Source organism: Typha latifolia, chromosome 2 (genome assembly GCF_019914945.1).
Source record: "Typha latifolia isolate L0001 chromosome 2, TyphaL0001v2, whole genome shotgun sequence".
NCBI classification, from domain to species: domain Eukaryota; kingdom Viridiplantae; phylum Streptophyta; class Magnoliopsida; order Poales; family Typhaceae; genus Typha; species Typha latifolia.
In genome coordinates, this window is record NC_133087.1 from 15,987,707 (window position 1) to 16,004,460 (window position 16,754).

At 36.8% G+C, this 16,754-nt stretch overlaps 2 protein-coding genes across 3 annotated transcripts; both read left to right on the forward strand.

The window, feature by feature from the left end:
• Positions 1 to 1,135: 1,135 nt before the first annotated feature.
• LOC140781034 (uncharacterized) lies at positions 1,136 to 2,369 on the forward strand. The gene is made up of 3 exons (XM_073126799.1): positions 1,136 to 1,348; positions 1,444 to 1,649; positions 1,910 to 2,369. Exons 1-3 carry the CDS (start codon positions 1,259 to 1,261, stop codon positions 2,169 to 2,171), a joined length of 558 nt encoding a protein of 185 aa, XP_072982900.1. The 5' UTR covers positions 1,136 to 1,258; the 3' UTR covers positions 2,172 to 2,369.
• Positions 2,370 to 3,952: 1,583 nt separating this feature from the next.
• On the forward strand, positions 3,953 to 15,759 carry LOC140782096 (uncharacterized). Of its 2 annotated transcripts, none has more exons than XM_073128480.1 (9): positions 3,953 to 4,251; positions 6,106 to 6,524; positions 6,628 to 6,764; positions 7,324 to 7,437; positions 7,528 to 7,596; positions 11,645 to 11,783; positions 12,642 to 12,802; positions 12,882 to 13,011; positions 14,122 to 15,759. In XM_073128480.1, exons 2-9 carry the CDS (start codon positions 6,207 to 6,209, stop codon positions 15,394 to 15,396), a joined length of 2,343 nt encoding a protein of 780 aa, XP_072984581.1. In that variant the 5' UTR covers positions 3,953 to 4,251; positions 6,106 to 6,206; the 3' UTR covers positions 15,397 to 15,759. The 2 variants fall into 2 exon arrangements, with proteins under 2 accessions (XP_072984581.1, XP_072984580.1); XM_073128479.1 differs by having other exon boundaries at positions 4,158 to 4,251; positions 6,207 to 6,524.
• The last annotated feature ends 995 nt before the right edge of the window (positions 15,760 to 16,754 follow it).

Genomic DNA, 16,754 nt, shown 5'->3' on the forward strand with positions numbered 1-16,754 from the left:
CCTACTAAATGTCAACACTGACGACATATAATATTAAATAGGGTGAATATTCTCTAAGAGCTGAGGACTGGAGGAATTTCCTGCACACCATAGTATATGACCTGATTCATAATGCTAGCTAAATCGACTTCGACTGTCGAGTTTAGACATTACTTGCACAGTATCGGTTTCGAGTTGGCATTGCAGTAGACTAGAGTTTTAATTGTAGTGAGCCAGTAGTTTTAGTTGTCCAAACCTTAATAAGAAGTTGCTCAAAGATCGAGCTGCGTACGGGCTAATTCTTCGTAATAAATAAGTTTGACATATTATGAGCCACAATAAGCCAGGTATGTGCAATTTATTTTTATAAATTTTTATAAATTAAAATTATTTTCACAAGCGTATAATTATTTTTTCACGAGTTTTTTTACCAAATTAGCCATGCTCCAATTTATTTTTACCGAAATAAACTACTTATCAAACTCATTATTAAATTACATAAAATTTACTGTAGTCCTAATAAAAATACTGAACTAATCAATATTTTATCTCTAAATAAAAATGCTGATCAATTCAGCGTTTTATGTATATAAATCTTTTTAACTTAATATTTTCATAATTAAAGGAAAAAATATCTAACAATAACAATATTAATTAATTTAATATTTTTATTAGAGCTATCTCATATTAAATACAGTTAATTTCAGTGAAAAAAAAAGGAGGTGTAGTTTGGTAAAAATAAAAACTCTGGCATACTGGCATAAGTCGGTACAGATGGGCATTTCCATCTGCTAGCTTCCTTCTTCCGCAATCAATGAAGGACCACCACCAAGAAGGGGGGAGCGAATGATACCCAGTATGCATGAATTTCCTTCATCAACTACTTGCCCACTCATAATTGGCTGCATAAACGAATTAAGTTCATCCTTCTGTTTTCTAGTTTAATTTCTATTAAACACTCCGTTTTGGATTGATTAAATTTGGAAACCATATTTTCCTTCTATGTTGGTGGTTAGATTTTTTTTTGTTTTGTTTTTACTTTGGTTGTTATTTGGTGTCGACTGTGTCTGCAGGACCTTTGTACACTTGAGGATGCATCCAATCCTTTTGAAAGAGACGGTTAAAGGTACAAATTAAAATATTACTCAGGTGGTGGCCAGTCCTCTTCACATCCCTTCCCCAACTCACACCTCTATTTCTCCTCTTCGCTCTTTTACTCACCGACACCAGAGAGAGAGAGAGAGAGAGAGAGAGAGAGAGCCGGTGACGGGATTCCCCAATGGCCTCCATCATCATCATCGCACTCGTCTTCGTCTTCGATCTCATCGCCTTTGGCCTCGCCGTCGCCGCCGAGCAGCGGCGGAGCACAGTAAGATCTCGGATCCGAAGGCTTAATTATATCTCTTCCGGCCTTACCCCCGCCTTCCAATCTGATAGATCTTTTAATTTGGTTTCTATGCGCAGGCGACGGTGGTGCCGGACTCGGAGAAGAACTACACCTACTGCGTCTACGACTCCGACATCTCCACGGGGTACGGCGTCGGGGCTCTGCTGTTCTTGCTCCTGAGCCAGATCTTGGTGACGGTGGCGAGCAAGTGCTTCTGCTGCGGTCGGGCTCTCAGCCCCGGTGGATCTCGCGCCTGCGCGCTGCTCCTCTTCCTCTCCTGCTGGTATCACCTTCTTTTCCTATTCTTTAATCTTTAGTACTTGTTCACATTTCTCATCGGCCGGTGACTTCCGTAATTTAAGTATTTCCTTTTGGAACTAATCAAAATTGCGGTTAGTTTTCTATGATTAAAATCTTAAAAAGGGCGCCATATGCCGCAAATTCTACAATAATAAAATGGAAAAAATGCGTAATAAAAGCTGGCTATAAAAACTATTACTTGCAATCAGCTGGCATTCGTATAATCATGTTATATATCCGCAGGGTGACGTTTATAATCGCGGAGGCGTGCTTGCTTGCGGGTTCGGTGCGCAACGCTTACCACACCCGTTACCGGACGCTGTTCGTCAACGACCCCCCCACGTGCGAGACCGTGAGGAAGGGCGTCTTCGGAGCCGGCGCTGCCTTCGTCTTCTTCACCGCGATCCTCTCCGAGCTCTACTACATCTCCTTCTCCAAGGCCCGCGACTCGGGTGCCCCGGCCTTCGGCAAGGACTCCAGCATTGGCTTGAGCCCCTACAGCTGAGCTGATCGGAGTCTATCCCCTTGGATTCGCTACCGTGATTTGATTTGATTTGATTGCGTCTTAGATTGTCCTTGATTTTTTATTAGTATTATTATAAGTGTTAGTAACACTGAGTCCGTTGTATGTTGTTGATTACATCAACTATGTAGCATTGAAACTGGTTCTTAAATTTTGATTCGATATTAATGTGTTCTTTTATATTATGCTATAAATTTCTTAAAATTTGATTTGATAGCATATCTCTAATCTATTTTTCTTATATATTATGCTATAAATTTCTTAAATATCATAAGTTTTAATATATTTAAAAATTAAATGCGGATACATCTGATATAAGATTCTTACCGTTTGTATATACTTTTTTGATAAGAAAAGGGTTTAGCTTAATTATACATAGAGTATTCGATCTCAAAACAACAGACAATTTTTTTTTTACAGATAAAACATATGATTTTATTGCTATCCGGATATCTTATCCATGTCCTAAGGAACATCTTCTCCATATATACAACTATTAGATAATACACTGTATAATAACTTACCACGGATAAAAGTTCACGAAAGAACTTCTAATTCCTAACCAAAATAAAATTATAGGGCTAAGCTACTCTCATTCACGTCAGTCCAATGGGCCTTAATCTAGCAAATGGCCCATTTATTTTTTAGATCCTGCGACATTTATATTGGATGCCTACCACGCTTTGCCTGCAATAATCCCAAAATCTACCCAAGAACGGAAGTTGTATCAACTCATTAAATTGACTCGAACATGATTTTATATCTACAAGACCGGATAATATATATATATATATATATATATGTGGATATCAGTGTAATCAAGCCGAGCTCTGAACAAGCTTAAATTGTTATTGGATCAAGTTCGAGGCAATTTCGATCTCTAAACGACAATATATGTATATATATACTCGAGGTCTGATTAAGCTTAATTAAATTTTATCTTGAGCTGAAGCTGTAATTGAATTCTAGATATTAAATTAAGTTCGAGGTCTTGAATAAGCGGAATAATAAGTAATTTTAAGTCTAAATTAATTTAAGCATAATTCAAGTACTTATTAAGTCTGATTTAGGTTTGAATGAAACTTATATTAAAAAAAAAACTTAACTCGACTATAAAAATATGATATTATAGTAACATTAGATCTTTAATCTAATAATTTATATTACTCATATATATTATATATTATTAAATATTATATCTTTATTGAGCCGGCTCACAATGAAGTTCGGCTCGTGCAACCATATACATACACTTATACAATGTTAATGTCTTTCATACAGACAAAATCCTTTCTGATTCTTTCCTTCGAAAATAGACTATAACCTTTTCATATATTCAGTTTTATCAGTTACGCTAGTGATTGGGTTTGGTCAACTCCTATCATTTGAAGCCTACTCTTTATTTTCAACCATTACGGGTAAAACTAAGTTAGGACGTAGAATTGTGAATAACTTCTTTACATGGAATCTCTAAACTATAGCTTAATTTAATTATTTTTTTAATAAAATTTATAGCAGATGCCTAATTAAAGAGACATTTCTAAAGGTTTCAACTTTATAAGCACAATTAGTGGGTATACTAAGTAAGCATTATCCATAGGTTGCTCTCAATATATTCTCTATGTTTTGGTAGGCCCAAGATTTATAATCTTGGTTGAGGGAAAAAAAAAAAAAAAAAAAAAAAAAGCTGCGTGCGGAGAGAATATTAATATATTACTCCACGCTGCCAGTACCTTCCCAAAAAGGGGTAACAAACGTCAACCACAACCGCAAACTTACATCTCTCGGGTAACTTCCCGAGTACTCCCAGCGTAGACGAACGCTCGAATCGGACGGTCCAGAACGCATCTTATCCCGTCGTACAAAATCGGACGGAGGATATCGACGCAATACGTTCCCGAGTAGAATTCAGCGCTCCCCGAATCGTTTACCCTATCCGTATATAAGCGCCACAGAGCAACCGCGACGGTTCTCTCTCGTCTCCTTAGGGTTCGTGCGAGGACTCGTGGGCATCGCGAGCGAGGGCGTCATTTAGTTAGATCCCCCTTTCGCCCGCGCGATGGTACGGCTCGTGATCTTTAATCCTTGTCCTCCTGATCCTTCGATTCGAATTGGTGGCAGCGGATGCCATTGCTCGATTTCTTGGCATGTGTTAAAGTTTTTTTTTTTTTTTTTTCCTTTTTCTGATGAATTCGCTCGTATCTGGATTCTTGACCCGCGCGGATTGATTAGGGATTTCTTAGATTTGATGCGGAATTGTATTCATTGAGAGGTTCTTGGGTGGTTTCTTGGAGATGTGTTGTTTGGTGATGGCAGTTTCTATTGGTACCAGGAAAGGGACTTCTTAAGCGCTAACTGGTGTTAGATATTAGGGTTGCGGAGATTTGTCTTCTGAATTCAGGGTTTCTGCTTCTTATTGCCTTACGGTGAGGGAGTATAATTGTAATTGTGTGATTCTTTCTGCTTTTTTTAAAAAAGACTTCGTCCACGAATGGAAATTTGCTGTGTGTACTTATTTTCTCGAGCTGGAAATTTTCTGTGTGTACTTCTTTTCTCGAGCTTATGAGTTGTGGGAATATCAGGCATAACATCGTAGAGATACTCTCATCACTTATGAGTACATTACTTTTTCTTTTCTTCGATGTGAAGGAAAGTATTGCTTTCGACATATGTTGATGTTGCATTTACTTCTTCTTTCTCTATGGTGTTATAGAAAAATGCATGGTTTTGACACTGAGAATGGTCTGAAACCGAGGGTGAAACTTATTGTTCAAGGTTGGAACGAGCAAGATTGTTAGTTTCAACATTTTGGATTGGCAAAGAAGACTTTTGAAGCCTTATAGATCATTCAAAAATCAAAATCAAGCAATAAGTAGCAGGAAACTTTCAAAAGAGTCTCATTTGTCAATGCTTTATCAGTGCGAATATTTTTATACTTTAAGTGGTGCACCGTAAGTCTTCCTTTATTGGACCATCATAAATACACTCATTAGGAATTATCCGAAATAGTTATTGCACAATCTTGCTACATCAATACTTTAAGCAATGCACTGTAAGGCTTCCTTTATTGGACCATCATAAACACACGTTTTAGGAATTATCCAAAATAGTTATTGCACAATCTTGCTACATCAATATGTCCTGAGTGACTTCTTTATAGGATGGTCCAACAATGGAAGACTTCTCGTGCACCAACAAAGTATATTCATTCATTTTCAAGAAAAAGGTGCTAAAAAGGTAAATGAAGGAGTTGGAATGGATGATATGGAATCTATGAAATCGTTGAGAGAAGGTAACATAATCCCCGTTTTGTCGGGAAAGCTGGACCTAGATGGTGGTATATCAAAATAAGCGAGCAGCTCAAGCTCAACTCAGTTTAGGCTTGGCTCAAATGTATTCAAGTTGAACCTAAATAGCTGATATTTGGCTCAAAATTAATTTCGAGCCAAGCTTGAGCATAAGCCGGTTTGCTCGACTTAGTAAAACTTAATTTTAATTTATGTATTAGTATATTGTATGTTATACTATGTATAGTTTTGTGTAGTATACTAATGTGTACTCAGTAAAGCATAAGCCAGTTCTATTGACATTTTTTGGTGCTTACGAGAAATATTTGAGAAGATAAATTTTCCAATATCACAATAGAGTTACAGTTTCTCAAAGGAATTGTAGTAGTTTTTTTTTTTTTTTTTCAAAAGTAAATTTTAGGCATCACTAAACTTCAACCACTTTTTAGGCTCTTTCAAGCCACATTATATGCAACTTGATTTTTCATTTTGTTTCAATTATTCAAAATCTAGTGGTTGTTGTTTGTTATATTAGATCCTTCAGTATTTGACTTTTCTATTTCATAACTGCAAATTCTTTCTTATGATTTCCTTAAATGGAAAATGATTTATGTTTATGCTTTTCTTAGAGGTACTTCCTTGTCCTACTAGTCAAGAAATAAATTTCAGTAGAAGAATCATCTGTTGATGCAATCAAACTGAAACAAGCTGCTGATACAACAATCTTCAGATGACCTACAGAATGGCAGCTGGTCAACAAAAGAAGCGGTTGACTAGTTCTAATCTGCATGATCAATATAGAGGGAAAAAGAAAAAGAAGCTGGATTCATCTGACTATATGGTGAATTTGAGATCCCATGTAGCTCTGGAATGGGATGACTGCCAAAAGAGAACTGTGGCAAAGAAAGAACAAGTTGGGATAATGTGGACAGACTTGGCTCCTTTTGTTGATTCCGTTCCAGAATCCCGTAGAGGGGTGGCTGACATAATTTATCTTCCTCAGGAAATTTTTGGTTTGGAGAATTTGACTGAGGTGCTCTCATATGAGGTACGGTTGCACATATACATTTAGAATATCAAATTGTGTTATTTCAAGCATCTGCCATGTTTTCTGGCGAAACTTATTGATTTCTACACTATCTTGTTGTCAGGTTTGGGCTACATGTCTCTCTGAATCAGAGAGAAAGCTTCTCATGCAGTTCCTTCCAAATGGAGCAGGCACAGAACAAGCAGTTCATTCATTGCTTAAAGGGGAAAATCATCACTTTGGAAATCCTTACCTGAAATGGCAAGTAATCCTTATGGTTGTCAAATTTGGATTTAGTCAACCTGTGTCAAGTCATGATGTTCTACTTCTATGACCTCATAAAACTTGTTTGCATATCTTCAGTCATTAATCTCCTTACCCATTGCAGATTTTTCATTTGAGACATCATAAGGAACTTCCATTTAGAGTGTGTTTGTTCCTGAGGAGTTCATAGAAAAGTCACTTCCAAAAAATAGTTTTAACTTTATTAGTGTTCTGCAGGATAGAGCCTGAATGCACATGTTGAATACCCAACGTTTTACCTTTTCTTGCTCTATTCTCCTTACAACTCTTGCATGTCACAGTTTCCTTCAAGTTTAGTTTTATTGGGCTGCAAATCCCTGTTTCTTAAAATTGAGAGCTATGAGTGCGTTTAGTGAAGTCTCACCTTTTCTAGTTCTATTTTCCTTACATCTCTTGCCTGTCAGAATTTCTTTCATGTTTAGTTTTATTGTGTTGCAAATCCATGTTTCTGAATTTTGGAAGAGTTTCACATGTTTAGTTCACATATTTTCTGAACTTATTGGCTCTTCACTTACAGGTCTGCTTCGCTTTGCTCTGGTAATCTTCATCCAGATGCTCTTCGTCGAATGGAGCGGCAATTGAAATCCAATAAGAGGGCCTATTATGTTGAATTAAATGAGTATCATACTGGGTATGTCAACATAAAGCAAGTAATTTGCATATGTTCTTCAATTATTTTTGCCAAAGGTTCTCTAGTGCTTACTATAAGTTATTTGTGCAGCACACTTGAGATTTTGAAAAGATGGAAGAAAAAATGGTTAAGTTGCAAAGATCCAGAGAAGCTGTGGAGGTTGTCTTTTTTTTCCGTATATTTATCCAAGCATTTGTCTTCTTCTATCTTTACTTGTAATATTTAAACAGTCATTTTACCTGGTCAAATCCTCTTGTTACAATAGCTTTTTAGTACATTTGAAGTATGGTAAATGTGAAATAATAGAAGCTATTTCACATTTATCAAGCTGAACTCTACCTACCAGTATTTCACACTCTGTAATGAAATGATTTCACATGCCCGCTCAACTTTATATTTTTGTACAAAGTCACAAAAAAAAAAGATTTTGCAATGCTGATTCAAAGATCTGTCTTGTTAGGAATGAGATAAAAACATTCAACGTAGTTTTCTTTTTATTGTTTTATAACTTTTAAGATATGTTATAAAACAATGAATTGTGATTTATTACTACTAGTATCACGAGTGTATTTGATATGACCATGCATGATACTTCGACATCTTAACAATCATTTCTTTCTTATTGTATATACTTTTGAGTTCGCAACTGTTTTATCTGTATCAAATGCTTTTTACTTTTCCATATCTTGAAAATTATCCAGGCTTGTGTCATATAAGCAGTTGAGCACATATTATATTCCTACATTTTTGCAGTAAGTTTCCTTTCAATTAGTGAACTATATATTCAATACTGTCATTCAATGTTCTGCTACTAAGAAAGAAGAGGCCATAACTGTCAGATTTTACATACTTGTGATCAATCAATAAGTCTTAAAGATTTTGCTATGAGTTGGCTTGATTATGAAAGAAGGAAACTTTTTGCACGTTAATAATATATAAAGCTTTTCTAGAGGTTCATGTTTATTTAGGTAAACTTCGGACATGTTAATTTTGGCAAAAGCGTTGATGGAAAACTGTTAATTCTTTCTCACTTGGAGTATGATTGCGTACCCTATTCTTCTTATCTATATCTATTCTGAATGAATTCAATTGAACCTTGACTTGCTACATGTTTTATCAGCTACATATCCTAGAATAATTTAGTTGGTTTAATATAAAACAATAAGAGACAGGTGTATTTGACATGCACAAATACGCTTTAATATAAAACAATAAGGGTATCTTCTTTGTAGTATATATTAGGCATGCTTGTGCAATTATCCATAATCATGAGTTAAGTTAGGGCCATTTCTGAGAAAACTTTATAGTTTCCTTTATGTTAGATGATATATCTATGTGTTTTATGTAACATAAAGTGGAGATGACCTACAATGGGATGGTGGGCCTAATGGTAAGAAAGTATAGGTTTTATAATTTATACACAAATAAGATAAGCATCTACATTGTCCTACTAAGGAAAATAGGGTAGAAAATGCTAAGAAGAAGGTATTCTAGGGAATCCTCTAAAATAGATATATGATAAATAGTAAGAAAGAAAACTAGTGTGGACACCACTATTCATCAAGTTTACTCTCGTGAGCACAAGAGAGTTGCACCTGTGACTCTCTGGCGTAACGAGGGTTTTGACTAGCCTTACAAGATTATTTTTGCTTATTAGGCTATTTTTGTCTTTTTGCTTTGCCTGTATAAAAGCTTGTAGTCCTCTTTTTTCTATTAATGAATATTTTGAGAGTTTTGAAATATTGAGTTTTTGTTGGTGGATTTCAACGTCGGTGGATTCCGACATCTCGTTTGAAAATTTGATGCTCGTAGTGCGGGACTTTCTCAATTTCTGAAACGTGTAATACTTATGTCATTGGCATTCCTCTAATTACAAAATTAATTCTACTTTTAATATTGAGGATTTAGTGGCTTACAAATTGTCTATAAACATTCCCACTGAACCATATGTTACATATGCTACTACTATTCTAAAATACCTGATATGCTACTCACACTACAAGAAAAGATAGAAACCATTTTAGATGATCAAATAACATCTACTGTATGAGGAGTTCACCGTTTTTTAGTTTGCTGGCAGCTTGATCGTGACATCTTGGAGCACTGTCAAAGTCGTCCACACCCCACTCGACTCGACTGGGTCAAGTTTTTTTCACTGTGGGAGAGTTGGTGTAGACACCACTATTCATCAAGTTTACTCTCGTGAGCACAAGAGAGTTGCACCTGTGACTCTCTGGCGTAACGAGGGTTTTGACTAGCCTTACAAGATTATTTTTGCTTATTAGGCTATTTTTGTCTTTTTGCTTTGCCTATATAAAAGCTTGTAGTCCTCTTTTTTCAATTAATGAATATTTTGAGAGTTTTGAAATATTGAGTTTTTGTTGGTGGATTTCAATATCGGTGGATTCCGACATCTCGTTTGAAAGTTTAATGCTCGTAGTGCGGGACTTTTTCAATTTCTGAAACGTGTAATACTTATGTCATTGACATTCCTCTAATTACAAAATTAATTCTACTTTTAATATTGAGGATTTAGTGGCTTACAAATTGTCTATAAACATTCCCACTGAACCATATGTTACATATGCTACTACTATTCTAAAATACCTGATATGCTACTCACACTACAAGAAAAGATAGAAACCATTTTAGATGATCAAATAACATCTACTGTATGAGGAGTTCACCGTTTTTTAGTTCGCTGGCAGCTTGATCGTGACATCTTGGAGTATTGTCAAAGTCGTCCACACCGCACTCGACTGGGTCAAGTTTTTTTCACTGTGGGAGAGTTGGTGTAGACACCATTATTCGTCATGTTTATTCTCGTAGGCACAAGAGATCTGCACCCGTGACTCTCTGACTTAACAAGGGTTTTGACTAGCCTTGCAGAGTCATTTTTGCTTATTAGGTTATTTTTGTCCTTTTGCTTTGCTTTGCCTGTATAAAGGCTTGCAGCCATCTCTTTTCATTTAATGAATATTCTGAGAGTTATGATATATTAAGTGTTGGTGGATTCCGACATCCTGGTCAAGTGGATTCCCGGGTTTGGTTATTTTTACTACATTTTCTTCTCAAATCTGCGATCAAGGAGTAGCATGTAGATGCAAATAGAAAAAAGTAGAGAAGAAGGGATGGTTAATATGCAAACCTAGCTTCAAGCCTTTTTTTCTCAAATAATTGCCATAATATTACATACCTAGCGCCGACTAATTCAGCCATTTATATAGAGAATATAAACCCCAATCCGAAATCCTAACTTTACCATGTGAAAACTACTAGTGGTGAATTCGAGCAATGGGTCCAATAGTCGGCTGTGGTACCAAAATTCCTTTAAATATTGATTTTCTAATTAAAGTCAATCATGATAGCAACAATGGTCATGCTGGCGGCATATCGACACATGGCAAGTGGCTTAGCACCCCTCATAGCAGCGGTTTGCTCTTTGTCGTCGTCTATTGCGAGCAAGCCGAAGGTCGCCAATGAAGGCGCCGATTGCTCTGACACGGATGCCCTAGCCCCTGGCTCGAGGACGAAGATGACTCGAGTGGGTTGAGTTGGGTCGATTTCGAATAAAAACTTAAGTTGTGGATTCAAAGCAATCGACCTCGGGCGCGCGAGCGACGGGTGGCGACGAGGTCGGTGGCGATGGTGAGCGGCGATGACGATGATGAAGAGTGAAGCGTTGCTAGTCTCTATTTTTTTTTTCTCTCCCTCTTTTCCGGCACGGCCAGCAAGTGTCGCAGCATGTGCTGTGCCGGTCGGTGGTTGGCACAGGGCCATGGCATAACCATCCTTGCATGATAGTATGTAGTGAAGAACTTGCTTCATAATCAATTCTCCATTATGATCTAAATCATGGAAAAGGTATCTTTGATTGATTCGCCATCATGTATTATCTTTATACATTGCCATTCCTCTTCAGTTCAGTTTCTCAATATTTGCTGCGTTATTATATCTTTATTCACATCTGCATTTATTTTTATCTTCTCTCTGCACGTCATGCTTTTAATCCCAAATGATATAAGAGAATGCAATGTTTCCCTATTATTAGAATTTATAACATGTGCACTGCTTTTCCAGCCTTTTTCTCTTGTATCTCATTGCTTGTCATGTATTTGAGTTGCATCAATCCATTTCATATATCTTCTAATGCTCATTGCCGTGAACTTTTTGTGGCATTTCTCACTCCAAGTAATTGTATGTGTAGCGATGGATCTTCTAAGCAGAAGCAAGGAAGCCTAACAGTGTCAGCAGAAAAGACTAAAGTTCTGAAATCTTGTAAAAGAGAAGTGCCACAAAAGATCATTCGTAATGGTGATATTACTAAATATATGTCATATATTAAGGTGATGGACTCTGTCATACCTGCCAAGTATTTTATTTTTTTATTTGGTAGCCATTGTAACTGTATTATTTGTCAATTTTGGAACCTGCATTTAAACTTGTCCTGCATAATTAGTGAGCTATGCTGTCTTGAGATTTCACAATTGTAGCAGTTACCCCTTAATCACAACCCGTGACTATTGCATTCTGTTGAATGTTGCTCCTTTTGGGGAGTGCATTTTACAATTTAGCCTTCTCAGATCAAATCAGAATCTCATTTGTGACTTGTGACTTTTGAGTTCTTCGATTTTTCAGTACATGGATCTAATTTTTCTAGTAGCAAATTCACTTAACTTGCTTAAGGATATAGGCAAATGAAGGCTAATTGGAAGTTTCTGGAGTATGCCTGAAATGTTATGAATCTGTGAATTGTTATATTGTGATCTTTTGTTGCATATTTTAGCATTAGGTTATACATTTTGTTTTGCTTCACTTCAGAAACATGTCTGTTTAAGGAAAGTCAGTGTGCTTAATTTGATGGATGTTTCATAATCAGAAAACTGAATGCCAGATGGAAAATTCTGGTAGGATGTACACACAGAAGATTCATATGTATAACTGAATCCAGTGAGTTTTATTTTTTAAGTAATTTACTCAAGAAAATTGAACATTATGAAATACTTGAAGAGTTACTTCAAAAGATAAAACATGTAATTGTGATCATTTCTTTCATATGTAAAATCTAACATGAACCATAATTTCAACACATCAATGGCTGATGCATTCACCTTAGCCTTCTATTGTCTCCATCAGGCAATTCCATTTCTTACTGGCGCCACCTAAGACTTCTATTGCTTACTAGTCTCCTTTGGATGTTTCAGATTACCAAGACGCAACATGAGCTAGTAAAGACTATAAAGCATTCTGGTGATGGCATTCAATCCAAGCTTCTCACTCGTGTGCTCGGTGATATTGACAACTTTCATATACAGCCATATGAAATATTTCTGGAGGAAGAGAAGAAGAGACTGCATGACCACTGGTTAGTAATTTCTCAATCAATTGGCTATTAGTTATGAGTGAAAATTGGAAGTTATGAAGTTTTACACTGTATGGACTAGGTTGCAAGTGGCAACTAAAGATCTCCCAGCTAGTTTTGAGCGCATTAAGGAAAGGAAGTTGTGGAAAGAGCAATTGAGGAAATCAGTGGAATTAGAACTTGCAGATAAGAACATATCAATTGCAGAAAAGGTTTGCTTGTGATATCCTTCATTGTTTTCTTACAAGTGATTCTAATTCCCTTGTGGTAGGGGATCAATTTCACTACAATCTTTCATACATATTAGTGATAGATTTTAGAAGTACTGAGTGCAAATATAACCAAATTTAATTGCTTCCTGAGTGCCTGAAGCCATGTGTCGGATGCCACATTTGCCTCCATGAAAATCTCAAATGTGCCGCAATACTAAGAAGAAGCAGGGTTGGGATTATACAGATTTACTTGTATCTACATTGCCTCCTTTGCTACCATTATTTATGCTTTGACTTAAGACTTTGAGCCCTTGTTGTATTTCACGGTTTTCTTATTAACATGATCACAAAGGATATTTAACAATTCTTAATTCCAATTAATTAATGACACTCCAAGTGGTTCTTCACAAATGCATTAAGTTGCTAGTATATCTGAAGTTGTACATGGTGGAAAATATTATGATGGCATGGTGAAGTGCATCTATGAGTTTGTTTGGAACGTTGAACTTTGTTATTCTTAAATTTTGACTATTTTTCCATCTCTGATGTCTTTTAACTCATATTTGTTATATTTTGTTCTTCCTGACATGTTTTTCTGAACTCTTCCTGGACTTGTTTATGATTATTTTGTTGAACTTTATATTGCCTCTATCTGGTTATGCCCATTATTGAATCTAAGTCCTTTATTTGTGTGAATATGCACATAGAGATTCCCATCAAGGCATAGTTGAATTGGGAAACATCATTTTTCTGTACAAATTGATGAACTCAGCCGTGTGAGAACATAACTGTGTTTCTTGGTTTAAAATGAGTATGTCCATTTGCGCGAGCTCCTGTTTGTTCATAAAAATCATGGATTCAGGAGATAAGGGATGCGGCACTATGTAAAGTTGGACAACAGAAGATTTTGTGTCACATTTAATTTGAACTAGTTATCTTGAGAGGCTCTGTTGTGGTTATAATTTTGTTCTCAGCTTTCTATTGCTTATCAGACAATTGGTTTTGACTTTCTGCTACTGTTTCTTCTTTCAAACATCAATGTTTGTAAAGATTCAAGGATGAAAGATGCTTGAAGTTTCTAACAATTAGCGGTGATTCATCATTGTTTAGGGTGTGAAAGGAGAAAAAATTGAGACTACAACTCAACAACCAGAACAGGATGGTGATTATGAAAATAGCCACAGTCCAGATGTGCTTGAACAAGAAGATCTTAAAGTTGCTGATGGTACAAATAAATCTATCGATAATCATCCTCTGGAGCATACGGCTTCACCCAACAGTAATCAGGAGCCAAGCCCTGTTGTAGTGGATCAAGAAGAAGCTGGACAAGATACAGTAGTACCTGCAGACAATTCTCCATCCCTTTCAGAGTCTTTAGGGGAACCAATTACTGGTGAGGATGTAATGGAACCAAAGGATCCTGTTACATCTGTTAATGACACATGGCAGTCAGTCGGCGTTCAGGATTCTTATTACCATCTTCCAGAGAACCACATGTATACACATGCTGCTGACTTATCCCTTAAGCAACCTCAACTTTCTGAAGAATGCCCAGCTCGTATGATTGATTTAGAGAGGGACATTATAGATCAAGAAGTGGATGGAGCTGTTTCCTCAGCCTTTAATATGAACAATGGAGCATCTCTGTTCTGTTCATTTTCAAACCAAGAAAGGAATGAGCTGCTTACATCTTTTCCAAAGGAACCAAGAATACACTCACCTTATTCACATGAGCATCTTAATGGTGTTAAACAACCTGGTTCTGGTCTTCAGTTCTTGATGGCAAACAACCGTTTCCCAGAATCTACTCAGTTCCCCCAACACTTCCAGGATCAACAACAGTTACTGGAGCAGAGGCAGGTCAGAGGGAATGACCTTTACTTGCAGCAAATCATGAATAATAATATGTATTCCAGTGGCAGATATCCGAGCCAAAGCAACTTTACAACAGTTGAACAGCAAAATTTTCCTGTTTCTCATTCCTCTGCAAATGGTAGTTACAACTGGCAGCCTCAAGAGAATCGAGCACACAATAATTGGTCTGGAATTGAATCGGCGAGCAGTGTAGCTCCGTGCTTGCAGGACAGTGGCAATGCAGATGGAAGCCTATTTAGTGTGTTGTCTGAGTGCAACAAGGTTTCTTCACGCATGCAACATGAGAATACAAACTCAGACCAGTATACTGAAGCTAGGAACTTTGCCAGTGGGAGTACACCAAGTGCTGAAAACATGTATGGTTATGCACATCATCTGAACAATATAAGCAGCCATGAGGCACCTGTGACTCCTTCATTGAGCAGCATACCCTGGATGAGTCTCCCCCATCAAAATCCTGGGATGCCTGGTTCTATGGGGAGGCAATATCCAAGGCCGTGGAAACGATAACACTTCAAGAAGCTCGAAACAGAAGATGGCTTTCCTTGGAACAATCAACAACTTTTTCAATCTATAAAGCATCATGTGCAGAATGCAAAGGATGGCTTCATAGATCAACTAACTTTTAAAAGTTTTTGATGCTGGACGGCTGCTCGGTAAGTTGATCCAATGGCATCTGAGTTTGAACTTCTGTACATATTTTAATCAGTTCCCTGTATATATGTGGGGTGGAGATACATAGCTTCAGGATCCTTAGGTAATTCTGAAATTCAATTGTGTGCCCCCCCTCCCCATTACTCATTGTAGAAGGGCATATTTATAAAGTTTAGGGTGCATGCATCCCCTTATGGAATAAATCTTTTGGTTCATAAATTTAGTTTTAACTTCTAATGTTATATCAAATAGATCATGTCCCATCCATTCACCGGGGTTTATGTTGTTTTGCTACATTGACTCATCCCCTTTTATGTAGGTTTCTTGCCTGGAAGTCCTCCTTCCTAAGATTTAAATATATGATTATATTCTGCATTTCACTGAAAGTAAATTATTGGTGTTCATTTCTAGCACAATAGATGGGTCCAGTTATCATTATCAAGCAACTTGTCATGTATATACAAACACAAAAATTAGTAGGTATATGCGCGTGCATCTGGAATCTGATCCAGATTATATTGAAGATATATATACTCATTTTATTTTTATCGAGTAGGATGCTGAAGATCATTGGTGATAGTTGGAATATGTTTAGTCTGTAGTCTGTAGTCTGTGCTGCTTATTGCAATTAATGACAGATGAATTGTTTGTTTTAGTGACAATTTTTGTGCCACCTTTCTTGTCATTACACATGCAAATTATTATCTTTGCTCATGTATATTATTAGGCTGCTGATTTGCTGAGAATCGTCAAGCCATGCGGCTGGCAATTCCAAGTTTAGTTGTTTAGTGAGAATAGGTTTGTCTCCGCTTATGTTTGACAGGCATTGAGTTAGGGATTGCTTTTGTTTCGCCTTATCAGTAGCTGTGCCTAGGTTTTTATTAGCCTATGTTAGACAGGCATTGAGATAGAGGCTTTGGCTTATTTTTCTAATAGCTTTCCATGGGTTTGTCTTTAGCCGATGCTAGACGGCGACGGGCACTGAGATAGGGGTTGATTTTATCTCTTTTTCTAAATAATTTGCATGGTTTAGACTATTTCTATGTACAGAGTACGTTTCTATTGTTGATCTACTGCTTATTTACCATCCACATTAGAGTTGTTATAGCTCTGAGTTGGCACTTATGCATGATCCTTTTAACTCTTGGAGCACGTGGGATTTAAGTTGTGTCCAGTTTTTAGTATTCACGGTTGAATTCAGTGAATTTTATAAA